This window comes from Cottoperca gobio, chromosome 14 (assembly GCF_900634415.1).
Source record: "Cottoperca gobio chromosome 14, fCotGob3.1, whole genome shotgun sequence".
In the NCBI taxonomy this organism is placed as follows: domain Eukaryota; kingdom Metazoa; phylum Chordata; class Actinopteri; order Perciformes; family Bovichtidae; genus Cottoperca; species Cottoperca gobio.
In genome coordinates this window covers 12,666,760-12,682,917 of record NC_041368.1, presented here as the reverse complement: position 1 = coordinate 12,682,917, position 16,158 = coordinate 12,666,760, and the positions used below count along the sequence as shown (strand labels likewise).

General features: G+C 40.6%; 1 protein-coding gene across 1 annotated transcript; it reads left to right on the top strand.

Moving 5' to 3' along the window:
• The first annotated feature begins 4,796 nt into the window (after positions 1–4,796).
• LOC115018762 (uncharacterized) lies at positions 4,797–14,049 on the top strand. Its single transcript, XM_029447967.1, is given in 6 exon segments — positions 4,797–4,845; positions 5,053–5,129; positions 5,368–5,716; positions 12,069–12,325; positions 12,327–12,392; positions 13,108–14,049. Coding segments are annotated over 6 exon segments (1,407 nt in total). The 3' UTR covers positions 13,717–14,049.
• The last annotated feature ends 2,109 nt before the right edge of the window (positions 14,050–16,158 follow it).

The following is a 16,158-nucleotide window of genomic DNA, read 5'->3' as shown; positions in this document are numbered from 1 at the left end:
TTTGAAATTCGAATTAATAAAATAATTCATGTTGAGCAGCCTAAACATAAACCTGTATCATAGTCGAAATACATGAAATCAGGAAAACTGTTACAACACAATACTGTTTAACCCCTAACTGTACAGCCTAACACCTGTCTGTCAATGGAGAGAAACATGTTTGAATTTATGTTTTTAAGCATTTTATCCATTTACTGTATGATTTTTATCATCATGGAGCAGGAAATGGGAACACTCTACGAACAAGCCTACACTGCCTCCAAGTGTGCAATATATATTATTACATGATGACATACTAGAGTCCATGAATGTGCAGAACATGAAGTAGAGCTGCCAGGGACATTTAAATGTACAGTGAGTGCAAAACAAAAACAGGCAAATTGGTACAATAAAAAAGGCTTATGTATTAAATTAAATTGTCATACTGCATTTATTATATATTTTAAAATCAATGCATAATGTGTGTCTTCAAGTATCAGAATGAATCAATAATAAAAAATATATTTATTGATTTTGTCATTAAATCTCTCAACAGCCTGGTACATCCATACTCGTCTAGTAGGCTTATTCCAGGTCAGCTTTTCAACTCACATGTCATTACATTTTACTTGGACAGACCATATTTCCGAGCCTGTGTGAGAGATACAGAACTATTAAGGGATTTATTATAATTGTGTTTGTAGAGGACGTTGCATGAGAATCACACAGATTTGCTTGATGTTATTAATCCATCCCGAGATACAAATAGACAGACAATGAGATGATTTTTGTCACATATTTAAATACCATACCTAAAAGTGTTGCCCCAATGACTCACAATGATATTGTCTTTCTATAGAAAACTAACATATTGACCAGTCATTACATTTTCTACCAAAGATCTGATAACATTTAACCTGACAGCAGCAAAATGCTCTCTGTCCTCGGCTGAAGATGAAACAGCAGAGGGCAGCTGAGCTGGGTCTGTACCTGGTCTGAATTTAGAATTTTAATTGGTAAAAATGCTGACAGCTGAAAAATTTCTGTTCGCATAACTGCATCATCAGCCCCAGCTACATAAATTATGATTGCCATAACTCAGGATTAGATCAGAGAGGCAAGCTGGTCTCTCAATGAATAGCCACACTCAGTCACTCAAATTGACTTATTAATGCAGTGAGGGATTGTTGCTCCAGCTAATATGACAAACACTCTCCATTGGCATAAGACCGATTTGATAAGAGGGCAGTGTAGTACAGCACCAGACACTCTAGCCATTGATATGCAACACATTTTTTCCTTTACATTTCGGACAAATAGACCTTTGGTTACCAATCCTTTTTTGAGGGACGCCCCTCCACAGCCCTGTTACATGAGTTCAACCCTTCATCTCATCATCAGTCAAGTTCCAAATTAGTTAATTTAAACAGATTTTTAACTGGATGTTATTTAACACTATTGATTATATAAAAGCGGATATTGCATATTATTATGCGGATTCCGTCCTGGTCGTCGAACAACGGACCAACTCTTCACTCTCGCAAGGATCCTGGAGGGGGCCTGGGAGTACGCCCATCCAGTCTACATGTGTTTTGTGGATCTGGAGAAGGCGTATGACCAAAATGGGTTTTCTCAGACAGGTGGCTGGCGTCTCCCTTAGAGATAGGGTGAGAAGCTCAGCCATCCGTGAGAGACTCGGAGTAGAGCCGCTGCTCCTTTGCGTTGAAAGGAGCCAGTTGAGGTGGCTCGGGCATCTAGTAAGGATGCCACCTGGCCGCCTCCCTAGGGAGGTGTTCCAGGCACGTCCAACTGGGAAGAGACCCCGGGGAAGACCCAGGACTCGGTGGAGAGATTATATCTCCTCACTGGCCTGGGAACGCCTCGGGATCCCCCAGTTGGAGCTGGCGGATGTGGCCCGGAGAAGGGAAGTTTGGGGTTCCTTACTGGAGCTGCTGCTTTTAGCAGCCACTACTTTTAGCTAAGTGTTTCCACTTTTCAACTCATTTGCTAACTAGTACACTCCAGGGAGTTCAGGTACGCAATATGTGGGCGCAATGTTTTATTTGAGCCACAATCTTTTCACATAGCCCCTAGCAAGTGTAGATAGACCTCTACATGGATTGATTACATGACAAAATGATACTTAAAGAGTCACATGCCAACAAGGAGAGACAAAATGACCACATATCAACATAAACTGACTACAAAGACGAACAAAAACCATAATGAGATGCAAAACATCTGTAAAGACACCCACAATCACTACAAAGAGATGCAAAACAACTACAAAGCGACTCAAAATGACTACAAAATGACACAAAAGAAATACAAAGAGACCCACAATTTTCAGAAAGAGAGACAAAACAACTACGAAGACATGCAAAATAGCTGCAAGGACACAAAATGACTATAAGGAGACACAAAGCTACAACAGAGACCTAAAACAACTACAAAATGACTTAAAATGACTACAAAGAGAAACAAAAAACTACAATGATATGCAAAACAGCTGCAAAGAGACATGAAATAACCACAAAGATATGCAAAATGACTACAAAAAGGTTTTTTTTTGTTTTGTTTGTGTAAAATTTTCCATTATGTATGAAAGTAACTAAGTGTTCAGTGGAACAGATGATTTTGGCTGCTTTATGATAGTCTGGTGGAGGTTTATGGTGGAAAGGTAAAAGGTTGCAAATGGTTAGGTAAATTGCAAGAGATGGTATAGAGAGAAGTAGAAGATGGTGCAATTAATATCTAACAATTTTCAATTTTGACCCTAGACATGATCGTAATGGTCTATACCAGGGGTAGCCAACGCGGTGCACGCAGGCACTTGGTCGCCCGCAGGAACTGCGTGAGTCGCCTGCAGGGCATGTTCTAAAAATAGCACTAGTCACCATGGAGCTCCGTTTAAAATTTGTATTTAATTGTTTTGCTGTTTTTAAAAAATCAATAACACTTGAATTATTCTTTATTTTAAAATGACAATATTGAATATAGAATTAAAAAAACAAAAATGTTTTATGTATATATGAACTTGTCTGGGGTCAGAGTTCATCAGAGCTAAATCTCCATTTCCCTTTTAGCTGAGACAAGCTAGCGGGAGCAGCTACGATGGGGCGCTAGGTGCGTTTATTACGCTAAACATGGCAGAAAAGAATATTTTTGTGAAAGAAAAGCGTGTATGTCTCATTTGCGGGGCGACGGCAAAGCAGCACATTGTGGAGACACTTCGGTACGTGTCACAAAAGCTACCATGCTAACTACCCACCTGGCAGCACTGCGGGCAGAACAAGCCGTGAGTTAAAGGCAGCAGCAGTCTCTTTTCACGAGGCCGGTGAACAAGTCACAAAAAGCAACGGAAGCTTCATTTAGAGCTGCACATGTTTAAATAAAGTACAAGAAAGCCTTTTCGGACAGAGAGGTACAATAATGGTTATTGAAAACACTGTTTTTTTGTTTGTTTTTGTTGTGAGGAATAATTAACATTAACATGTGACATCATCCAGGTAGGCAGCAGCATATGCAGAGTGGGGCCTCAGCACCAGCTCCATAAGCCGCTGGAAGGTGGCTGGGGCTCCAAATAACCCGAAGGGAAGGGTCACAAATTGGTACAATTGGAGAAGGCTGTTTCTTCCTTGGACCCTGGAGACAGGGCAATCTGCCAATAGCCCTTAGTTAAATCCAGTTTTGTGTAAAAACAAGCCGTGCCCAGCCGATCCAGGAGTTTGTCGATCAGGGGCATCGGGTATGCAACGAATTTGGACACCTCGTTCACCCTGAGATACTCCACGCAGAACCCTACTGACCCATCTGGCTTGATCACCAGCACAACGGGGGCAGCACCAGTCACTGCTGGACTCTTCTATTACCCTCATCTCCAGCATGGCCTGAAGCTCCGCCTGAACAATTTTCCTCTTGTGTTCAGGCAGCTGATAAGGGCTGTGACCGCACCGTCAAGCTCTGAGGGCGTCTCTATGTTGTGATGTGCGAGAGTTGTGCGCCCAGGAAGAGCAACTTAGATTTGTTTTTTCCAACTCCGGTCCCAACTCATCTTTCTCCATCACCGTGGTAGCCAGAGAGGCAGAGGCCACCTCTCTCCACGCTTTTAGGAGATTGAGGGGGTACATTTGTGTCCCCACCCCCTGTCCGATCGCACCACATCGTAATCGACGTCCCCCACTCGCTGTGTGACCACTAAGGGCCCTTGCCACTTGGCGAGTAATTTGGAGCTAGTGGATGGAAGCAATACAACCACTTTATCTGTCACGGTATGGTACAGAAGAGGACCCAAATGCAGAAGATTTACAACAAAAAGTGAACTTTAATAAAACAAAGCTGAAACACTTATACAAAGTAACAAAATAATAGTGAACAGACAAACCAGGTAGACACGGGGTAGACACGGGGTAGGCACGAGCAGGACACGAATAGACTGAGCAGGACACAAGCGGGGAAAATGAGGCCAGAGAACAAGACTGGAAGGGGAAGTCCGGGCAGGAAGTCGGGGGAGGCCAGCGAGACGGTCCACCAAAAAAGGACCAATGGGACTTGGCTCCCAGCCAACCAATGAGAGAGGACAACGCCCTAAGGAGACGAAATAAAAGGCCTTGAGAAATGTTAAGACGGGATCTTGTCGGTGGAGTTAGAAGACAGTGAACCGCTTTATTGTGGACTGTGGACTCATGAAACTGATAAGACCGCAGCTGTCTATTCTTTATGCTTCCATTATCACTTTGAATAAATACTTTATTAAGATAACTAAGAAGTTTGCTGGTTTGATTCAATGTCGACAGCCCGTCTCCAATAAACGAACAATGCTACACGGGGGAATTTGCTCCAAGCTCAAGAATGTCAGCAGCGCCTGTATAACAGAGAGTCGCATCTAAGGCAATTTACACCGGGCGATAAAGTGCTTGTATTGCTCCCATCCACTAGCTCCAAATTACTTGCCAAGTGGGGGACATCAAATCTGCCTGGGTCTCTTGTGACAGCCATCTTTCACAGAGTCAGAGGGAAGACGTTGCCTCGTTGCAAAGGCTTTTTGCCCATGTGTTCTGCCCCCTGCCCCAGCCCCAGCCACCTTCCAGCGGCTCATGGATCGGGTGCTGCGGCCCCACTTTGCATATGCTGCTGCCTACCTGGATGGTGTCATCAGGTAGGGGGAGTTCTCGAGTCCCTGAGGAGAGCGGGGCTCACGGCTAACCTGAGAAAGTATGTGGTTGGGCCGAGGGAGGTACAATATCTGGGGTAACATTTGGGCGGTGGGCCTCAAATCTGGTCCAGTGGACGGAGCAGTGTCAGCTTGCATTTGAGGAGATGAAGCGGGCTCTCTGTGGTAAGCCACTGATGTTCTCCCCTAACTTTGCTCTCCCTTTTATTTTGCAGACGGACGCCTCGGACAGCGGGCTGGGGGCTTTCTTGTCCCAGGAGGTGATCGGGGGTCGACCGGCCCATGCTGTACATGGTGGAAAAAGATTGCCTCACCATAAAGTGGGTGGTCAGCACCCTGCGTTATTATCTCCTGCATTATTATCTCCGGCCTTCACCCTCTGGTTGGACCATGCCCCGCTCCAGTGGCTCCACCGGATAAAGGATGCCAACGTCCAGATCACTCGGTGGTATCTGCCGTTACAGCCCTTAAACTTCAGAGTGGTTCACAGGCCGGGAAACCAGATGGTCGTGGCGGACTTCCTCTCACACTATGTGGAACCCCGGCCTGAGTCGCGCAGTGGGGGTATGTGGCAGTGGGGTGTGGTCATGGCTCCACCTGCTGGGGAGAGTCGGGATTGGCTCAGCAGGGGATCAGACAGCTGAACAGAATCAGGTAATCAGCAACACTATATAAGCATGATGGTAACCTGGTTCTGGTTTCTTGCAGTAGTCTGAGTCCTGGAGGGCCAGAGAGAGGCTCACGGCCACATCACAGACTGAAAACACCTGAGCTCAACCTGTGTGGAGAATTGTTGTTTTAGTTGCCTTAAAAGGCTAAACATTTTTGTAATAAACTGTTCCTTTTTCCCGTACCTTCTCTCTCCTGTCATTTTTACCTGGCTGTGGACAGGAGGTCTCCACTGAGCCCTTCCCCGAGCTGACCAGTATTTTGGCCTCTGCGGAATTTCATAGCTGTTAGATTCCATAGACTTAAGCAGGGGTATTCAACTAAATTTTTAAGAGGTCCAGTTAGAGAAGATTTCCAGAAGCAAAGGTCCATCATAATGTTTAACTTGCTCCCCAACCTTTTTGATACTGAGAGCTACTTCAAGGGTACTGAATAATAGGAAGGGCTACTTGTTTGATGCACTTCCTGAATACGGGCTCTTGACCCCAAGAAAGGGGTGGTGCGCTCGTCCGATGTAGTCGCCTAGTTTCCGTAGTCAGGCCAGTGGTTAGAATCATATTAGGGGGCCCTCATCCACCCCTCTCCAATTCCTGTAACCGGTTCTGAAAAACCTTTCTGGGGTTCATGCGTGCCTTCAAGTCAGGGACGAGGCCAGTGAAGCAGGGTTGATTAAGTATTAAATAAGCAGGTTACGAAGGGGCCCACGGCGGCAACTGGACATCGGACAGAGAACCTAGCCAAACATGACTCCCTGGGATCTCTGGGGCTCGCTAGAACTGGTCCGCTTTGCTCCGTGAGTTTCACAGGAGGCAGATTAATGAACTTGCAGCGAAAGTCTCCGTTTTGACGCTACTTGTTTTTTGTATTTAAAAAAGGGAAAGCGAATAGATTGTTGTTGTTTTTCCCACCTGTCGCCCATCTCTTCAGAACAACTTTGAAAACAGGAAGAGCTGCCAGAAAAAGCCAAGCACCCATTTTGGCAGAACATTGAACCATTTGCTATAAAATACTCATTCTACTTCATGGCAGATATAGTTTCTTCAGTTTTTATGCAGTGCTAGTTATTTTGTTTCTTCATATTCATCATTGTCTTCACAATTAGTTTATACACAATTCTTACTTTTATCCTTCTAAACTCGTTGTCACTATGTCGTAGTTAAACATTCATGCTTTATCTCCACCATTCACGCTGAAGAGCATAGTACCTCTGAAGCATACTGGCCACTGTAGGTCTTTTGTTAATCACTGAGACAGATTAGACAGTTTTACATTTTATTATTACATTGATAGCACGTCTCTGAATGCCTCATTTCAATGTCCTGTGTTTCATCACCACACTCTTTGAGAGGGCATTGCACTTATAGCTGAATTAAAATATCTTTGTTTATTTAGTAGTTTCTTTAAAAAAAAAAAGGGAGAGTTTACAATGAATGTATTGCACCAGACAGCCTTATGAGCACAATGATCTTCTCTATCTGTTATCCCTGGACATGTGTATAATGCACATATAAAAATGATAATTCCACATGACATTATTAAATACATCTGTAGGACATACAAACAATATCAGACCACAATGATTACATGACATCTTTCAACCATTGTTTAACATTAGTTTTAAACTAATACACTCTCATATACTAAGGGATATCATTTTACCGTATCTTTTTTTTGGGGGGGGGGGGGTGGTTTCTCCTGTAATTGAAAGCTCTACAGACTTCCTCCACAGTACAGAGTAAAGGAATCTTGCAAGGTCAAGATGTTTTTTGGCAGGTAGTTTTAAGTTTTATGCCAAATGAAGCCTTCACAAGTTGTTCAGAAATGGTGTCGTGGTTATGAACTCCTTGAGGTACTGAATGTGTAAAATAATGAAATGGTAAAAAATTTACATTTGACAGCAAGAAGTCAGTGATCACATGACAACAAAGCAAAGAGATACAAAAAAAAACTACAAAGCGATGCAAAGCAACTACAAAGAGACACAAACAACTACAAAAAGACACACAAAACTACAAAGTGTTGGAAAACAGCTGGGATGCCTACAAAGAGACACAAAATGACTACAAAGATACACAAAGCCAAATGTTGTACTTCTTAGGCCACTACATTTATTTAATAACTTTAGTTACTTACAGATACGACGGAGTATAAGGGCCACGCTGAGGGTAAAAAAAATCTAAGAATCAAATAATTTAATATGTATTATTATTATATGTGAAGATAAACTTTATTGATCTCTTAGTGAAATTCCAAACCGACCAGCCAGTATATAAAGTAAAAAGAAAAAGCTTATCCTTTACCAGCTGCAACATTAAAGGGATGAGTACATTGTTGTACAATAGTATTTCTACATTGTGATATTACTACTTTCACTTAAATAAAAGATCAGAAATCAGAAATCCTTTATTAGTCCCACAACGGGGAAATGTACCTTTTTTACAGCAAAAGAACAAGAAAGTAAAGTGGCAAGTACACAATTAAATAGAAAGAAATAGAGTAACAGTAGTATAAGTACAGAGTCATTGATAAAAAGTTGTTAAAGTGACCTCTGGATGCCATTATCTGAAATAGGAAATAGAAGCAAAGAGGACTCATAGACAATACTGGCTTTGTACACTGTAAAATGTGTTTTTGTTACTTTTTTTTTAATCTAGGAAATCTAATATAACTATTTCAGATAAAAAGGATAACAACTTAATTTATTAAACAGGTTTGTCTAAGAGTAACACCAGGCGTACACCAACTGTGCAATATGTACATGTACTGTACATATTATAATATTTATTAATAAATATAATTTTTTATCTATTTATAAATAACTACTATATATTTTATATATATATTATATTTTTATGTTTTTTTGTATTTTGTATTTTTTGTATTTTTTGTGTACAATAAATAATAAATATTATTTTGGAAAAATAAACCAAGGGAAGTGACGCATATAACGAAAGAGGCGCTCATTTTCTATAGGATGTGCGCGCCACCAGGACGCTGAGCTGGTCCAGGTCTGTAACAAAAGAAGAGGGTGGGCACTTTCTTATCAAGTTGACACTCATTGGCTCATGAAGGTTGTAAAAAACCCATCGAAGCTCCGATTGGCTCAAATGAAGTGTCAATCTAATGCAGAGAGCCCGCGCTAAAACAAGGACATGTCTGAACCGTGATGAGCGCACAAGATATTAAGTTATTACTGTTTATGATCACACAATGTAAAAATCGATCAGCTGATTTCACAGATTGCAACACCTGTTCATGGACTTTTATCGATGTGATGATGTTCACAGTGGATATCTTTTTACCGGAAACGAACGTGTGGACATCTGGCAATGGCTTATGAGAGTCTTTTTCAAAATATTGCTGAAAAGAGGATATTTATGAGGCTTTATAGGTAAGTGGGTAAGTTATGATTTTGATTTTGAGTGTACTTGCTAGTTTGAGGAGCTGATTGTACCGCTGTTGTGATTTTCATCTCCATATTTTTTTTTTCCAGAATTCAAAAATGTACATGTACAGGCGCAATAAAACTCCTGCTGGGCCCGCTGGCGGGCCTGCACACGGTAGGCTGGGTTAAACTGTTCTCTGTGGCTGATGATTCTGACAGGTGGCCTATTTGCTCTATTTTGTCACAAATCAAAATCACATTGGGCTCTGAGTGCTTATTTTCTGTTCCCTCAATTCAGACTTGATTGGGTATGTTTGTCTTTGCCTCATAGTGGCATTTCACATCACCACTTTTAATGAGCACCACAGTCTCTGAGCATGAGACACTGGTTTTGTGCTCCCAGTGGGAAGGACGAACATGAACGAGTCTGTCCATTCTGGGTTGAAAACTCTGTTGACTTCTCTCTTCTTGGAGAGCGCCATGAGTAATTATTTTTCTCTCCCTATCTGCCGCTCACTCGTCTCTTCGTCTGTGTTTCTCTCCCTTTCTCCGTCTTCTCTCCCTGTATCGCTAACTCGTCTTTCCGTCTGTCACTTGCCTCTCACCTCTCATCTGTCTGTATTCAGAGTCGCAATGTTTGCCGGTTGGAATGCACAGATTTGATTGGCTGAGTAGCATCACGTGGGATGGCTTAACTCGCATGTAATTGGTCTGTGAGTTTCCTGAACCGCTAAACCAGTGTCATAAAAACGAAAAAAGCTACGCCGGTTAAAATAGAAGCGTCCCATCAAAAACCGGATAGGTCGGTGTCTGGGTCCGGACCCGGACCGCGGTCCGCCTGTTAGTGACTGCTGGACTAAAGGTTAAAAATATAATTGATTGGGAAAATGTTCTATTGATTGAGATATCTGAAAGTTTTAACATTTTTAATTGAGATTGATCTTTAAAAAATTGTAAATTGATTGAAATATTCCCATATGGTTATCCAAGATGGAGGATTAACGGGGCATTTTTAAAGCAGGCGCGGAAAGGTTGTGCGTGGTTCCTCCTACGGGCGCTTGACCCCAAGAAAGGGGTGGTGCGCTCGTCCGATGTAGTCGCCTAGTTTCCGTAGTCAGGCCAGTGGTTACAATAATATTAGGGGGCCCTCATCCGCCCCTCTCCTCTTCCCGTAACCGGTACTGAAAAACCTTTCCGGGGTTCATGCGTGCCTTCAGGTCAGGGACGAGGCCAGTGAAGCGGGGTTGATTAAGTATTAAATAAGCAGGTAACGTAGGGGCCCACGACGGCAACCGGCCACCGGACAAAGAACCTAGCCAAACATGACTCCCTGTTTTTATGGAGTGCTAGTTATTTTGTTTCTTCATATTCATCATTATCTTCACAATTGGTTTATACACAATTCTTGCTTTTATCCTTGTAAACTCGTTGTCACTATGTCGTAGTTAAACATTCATGCTTTATCTCCACCATTCACGCTGAAGAGCATAGTACCTCTGAAGCATACTGGCCACTGTAGGTCTTTTGTTAATCACTGAGACAGATTAGACAGTTTTACATTTTATTATTACATTGATAGCACGTCTCTGAATGCCTCATTTCAATGTCCTGTGTTTCATCACCACACTCTTTGAGAGGGCATTGCACTTATAGCTGAATTAAAATATCTTTATTTATTTAGTAGTTTCTTTAAAAAAAAGGGAGAGTTTACAATGAAAGTATTGCAGCCAGACAGTCTTATGAGCACAATGATCTTTTCTATCTGTTATCCCTGGACATGTGTATAATGCACATATAAAAATGATGATGTCCGTAGGACATACAAACAATATCAAACCACAATGATTACATGACTGTCTATCTTTCAACCATTGTTTAACATTAGTTTTAAACTAATACACTCTCATATATTTAGGGATAGCATTCCACTGTTTTTTGGGCAGTTTGTTTTTTGTTGCTGTAATTGAAAGCTCTACAGACTTCCTCCACAGAATGGAGTCAAGTGATCTTGCAAGGTCAAAATGTTTTTTGGAAGGTAGTTTTACATTGTATGCCAAATGAAGCCTTCACAAGTTGTTCAGAATGGGTGTGTTGGTTATGAACTCCTTGAGGTGCTGAATGTGTAAAATAATGAAATGGTAAAAATGTTACATTTGACAGCAAGAAGTCAGTGATCACATGACAACAAAGCAAAGAGATACAAAAAAACTACAAAGAGATGCAAAGCAACTACAAAGAGAAACAAACAACTACAAAAAGACACAAAAAACTACAAAGTGTCGCAAAACAGCTGGGACGACTACAAAGACACACAAAATTATTACAACGAGATGCAAAACAACTACAAAGAGACACAAAATGACTACAAAGAGACACAAAATGACTACAATGATACACAAAGCAACGACAAAGAGATACAAAGCAACTACAAAGAGACGCAAAACAGCTGGAAAGAGTGACAAGGTGTCAATGTTCCAGTAATGTGTTGTCTCACCATTTGATTGGATAATTAATATAATAAAATAGCCTCTATCCCAAAGATGAAACCATAACTTCATTAAGAACTCACAGAGACAAACCTGTCAAATAAACAGGTATGGAGATGGTGGACCTAACATCAGTAGATTAATACATTTGTTACAGTAGCTTTACTTCGAAAATGGCAATAAAATCTAAAAGAACATAACATTTAGAATAATATTCAAGGAAACAAACAGCTTTTTATTCACTAGTACTTTAGAATTGTAGGTAAGGGCACACGCCCACATGTGTTAGGAGGCCTTTCATTTAATCACACTTGTTTTGCATATCTGATTTTCCATAATAATAACTGCAACCATTTTCATTGTCATTGCATTGCAGAAGCCCCGGTAGAAGAGACTGAGGAGAAGTTTTTGACCATGAATATGTTACCTTTGCTAGCCTGTCTTTTGCCTCTAACATCGGCAACAGTTGTTAAAGATTTTAATGACATCGAGAGATGCAAGGACTCCCTGTATATGGGGACACCACCACGCGGATTCACCGAGACCAAACTGAAGAAGATCTGCCAACGTTACGAAGAAAAGCCTCGCTTTGTGACCCTGTACGACCCCCAAATGCGGATTCCAGTTTACTCAGGCTTACACCTTCAAGAAAACAGAGGGAGACAGACGAGTGGACTACCCTTGGATGTATGAGCCACAGGTCAGAGACTTGTCTTTCAGTTATAGTACAGGTTTGTTTTTGAAAAATGTCATTCATTAAGGGTTTACTTGAGTATTTCCATTTCCTGCTACTTTATACTTATACTCCACTACAATTCAGAGGCAAATGTTGTACTGCTTAGTCCACTACATTTATTTAATAACTTTAGTTACTTACAGATACGACGGAGTATAAGGGCCACGCTGAGTGTAAAGAAATTTAAGAATCCAAAAATGTTATATGAATTATTATATGTGAAGATAAACTTTATTGATCCCTTAGTGAAATTCCAAACCGACCAGGCAATATATAAAGTAAAAAGAAAAAGCTTGTCCTTTACCAGCTGCAACATTAAAGGGATGAGTACATTGTTGTACAATAATATAGTATATATTATGAGAGTCACAGTGAACGGGAGATAGATGGAGAAGCAGTTGTACCTGTCAAAAAAGTTAAAGCTTTATGCAAGTAACTAGCCAAATGGGAGGAGACCATCTCTTATTTAATAAAAATCTGAGTGGGACAAAGTTACTTTTTCTTTTATCTAGGAAATCTAATATAACTATTAGTCTTAAGCTATGTTTACTTCATATCTACTTGTTAAGTTTATTTAAAATGTAGTTGTATTTACTTAATTTTGTTAAATTGTTCCAACTTAACTTGTTCTTTCTAAGAGTAGGCTATTATTTCCCAGCATATGTTTGTGTCTCCCCAGCTGGCAGAGATTGATGGGAATGGAAACATGCAGCCCTTCCCCACTGGCTACCAGCACATGAAGTTTGAGGACAGCCAGGCAGTCCTGGATGACTTCTCTGAAGTGGTCCTGTATGAGAGAGGTCACCTGAACCCTGACCAGCACCAGTCCATGACACACGACCGTGCTGCCACCTACACTCTGACCAACGTGGTCCCGCTGATACGCGAGTTCAACACTGGGCCTTGGCGTGAGTATGAGGAGCAGATCCGCATCCGCCTGAACAACTTTTGCCGCGGCACGGCTTACATCGTGACCGGAGTGACCACCAGAGGCCAAATGATCCGCCGAAACAACCAGGACCGCATAGCCATCCCCGAAGAAGTGTGGTCTGCTTACTGCTGCCCCGACTTCGATCAAAACGCACCTCACGATGTTCGCGTCTACTTCCCGAACTACGGAGTCTTTGCCAAGAACGCCAAAGAAGGCAACAGCGTGCACGAGATGTCGGTCCAGCAACTTGAGATCCTTCTAAAAAAACACATGCCTGTTGACCAGAACCTTCAGCTCTTCTATGACAACTGCGAATCTCCCTCACCCCTCCCTCTTTACCTCCAAAATACTAACTAAAGGCTCTGTGTGTGCACGTAGGTTTTTTCTTACATTCAAGTTAACATGGATAATAGTCTTTCCGTGCATTGGGGTAAAAATATCAGATATTGTCATAATTCTATGTAATGTTAATTTAAAATTCCTCTTGCAGCTCAGATATTCTTTAGGGTAAAATAAGAGTTGGTTGTACACCTAAAAACCTTTTTGGATGAATTTCTTCTTTCATTATTTCTCATTTACAATTTTTTTTAAAAAGGAAGCATTTTTCAGGAGAACTGCTCTGTTGGGAGAGGGATTATAATACTGATGTGTGGGAGGTTATTCAAATTGGCTCATTTAATAAAAAATATAATTTTATTGTGATTGTCTTATTTATAATTTACTTTATATTCTTGTAACATGTCAATGTAAAGCTGTGGTTTGCTTAGAAATGTTCAGGTATGAAAATTGAATTTGACTTTTATGGCTATCTGATGGGTTTTAAAGTCTTTAATCATTTATTTAATCTACTTTTTTTTAAAGTATGTTGAATGGATTAAAAAATCCATGGCCAGTTGCATAACTTCTTTAAATTTTAGAAAAGCAGATTTGAGAACTCTTACACATTTACTATCTAAATGCTATCATTTACAAACACAGTGAGAATAATATATGAGTATTCAATGAACACTTTTTGAATGGCCAAATATTACCTTTGTGAATATCATATCATAGAGACATAAAGACTTTACATATAAAAAAAAAAAACGGTTTTAGGGTTCATGTGATGCTGAAGATGATGTTTCCTAAAACATAAACGTCACTCTCAAAAGCAATTCTAAAGAGGAAGATGCTTTCTGAGCTGTTAGAGCCTCATCAGACATCATCCCAAAAATGATTTGTTGATTTCAGTTACAAGCAGTCATTTTCTGATGCAGCATATCATTTTTACATATCACAGCTGTACACTGCCATCTAGTGATGCAGGAAAAGTATTTCCTGTGATCACTTCCGACAGGGAAACTAACAGAGTATTATTATCTGCAAAGGCAATTGGGCTGAGTGCAAAATAAAAATGCTACGACATTACCGTAAACATCAGTCATATAAACAATTGTGCAATCTATTTATGATGAGTCAGCTGAAGTTATAACAAAGATGGTTTTGATTAATACAGTGCACACCTAATCTAATAACTAATAACTTCTTATTGAAGCAATAAGTCAAGGCAGATATTATAAACCAAAAGTAAGCATTTAATATTCCAGATATGAAAAACAATTCAAAACTACGAAAAGTAAAAAAAAAAAATGTAAAACTGCAAGGTCATATTTGTCTTTCCCTCTCTCCTGAACTGACTTCGGAGAGGTAGAAAGAGTAGTGTGCAATGTGGTCCGACACTGCTTATTCACTGGTGATAACACACAAGTAAATGTATCTGTGGCCAAAATAAGTATTCAATTGTTTCCACATCAGGGCTTGAATGAATGGAAAGCCACGCTTTAGCACAAATGCTTCATCCAACATCACCAGTGCATCAGATCCAGAATTGCCATAGTATTGATTTGTTGTGTACAACAGAGATCAGAGGGCAGTTCCCTTCATAAAACTGGTTCTGTTTTTAAGCTTTGAAATTCAAATCCTCTAGATGATTTTAAGACCTCATGGAATGAAAGTTTGTGTGGATTTAGACAACGCAATCATGGGATGCTAAGAAATTGGAGGTACATTTGAAAGTTAGCTATATAATAAAAAATAAATACCAAACTAAAAACACCATGGTTCTCTCTCTCTGAGCAGCCTCATCAGTTTGCTTTTTATTAAAAAATGAAAATAAAAAACAACATCATAGCTGTGACGCCAGAAAAAGAAAAAACAATCATATCACGTTGTAACGTGAAAAGTTTATTGTTATAACAAAAAAATGTTTTAACGTTATAACAAGATTGTTATGGTATTAAAACATACAAACTTGTCGTGTTATAAAATGATACTATTTATCTTATAATGTGAAACGTTTTATAACCAAGCAGAAAACTCCAATGAGAAAGTGCATTTGCATTCTCTTTAATATCCAGCAGTGGGCGACTCTACTGGTTACAAAAAGAAGTCTGATTGTATAGAAGTCTGTGAGAAAATGATCCTACTTCTCACATGATTTATTACTTGAGTTTATGGTCTCAATTACCAGTTTCAAGTTTTTCTTCATCACAGCATGATGTTTTAAATTATGGTCCCATTTAGAGTAAAATAGACAATCCATCCATCCATCCATCGTCTACCGCTTATCCGGGATCGGGTCGCGGGGGCAGCAGCTCCAGTAAGGAACCCCAATCTTCCCTTCTCCGGGCCACATCCTCCAGCTCCGACTGGGGGATCCTGAGGCGTTCCCAGGCCAGTGAGGAGATATAATCTCTCCACCGAGTCCTGGGTCTTCCCCGGGGTCTCCTCCCAGCTGGACGTGCCTGGAACACCTCCCTA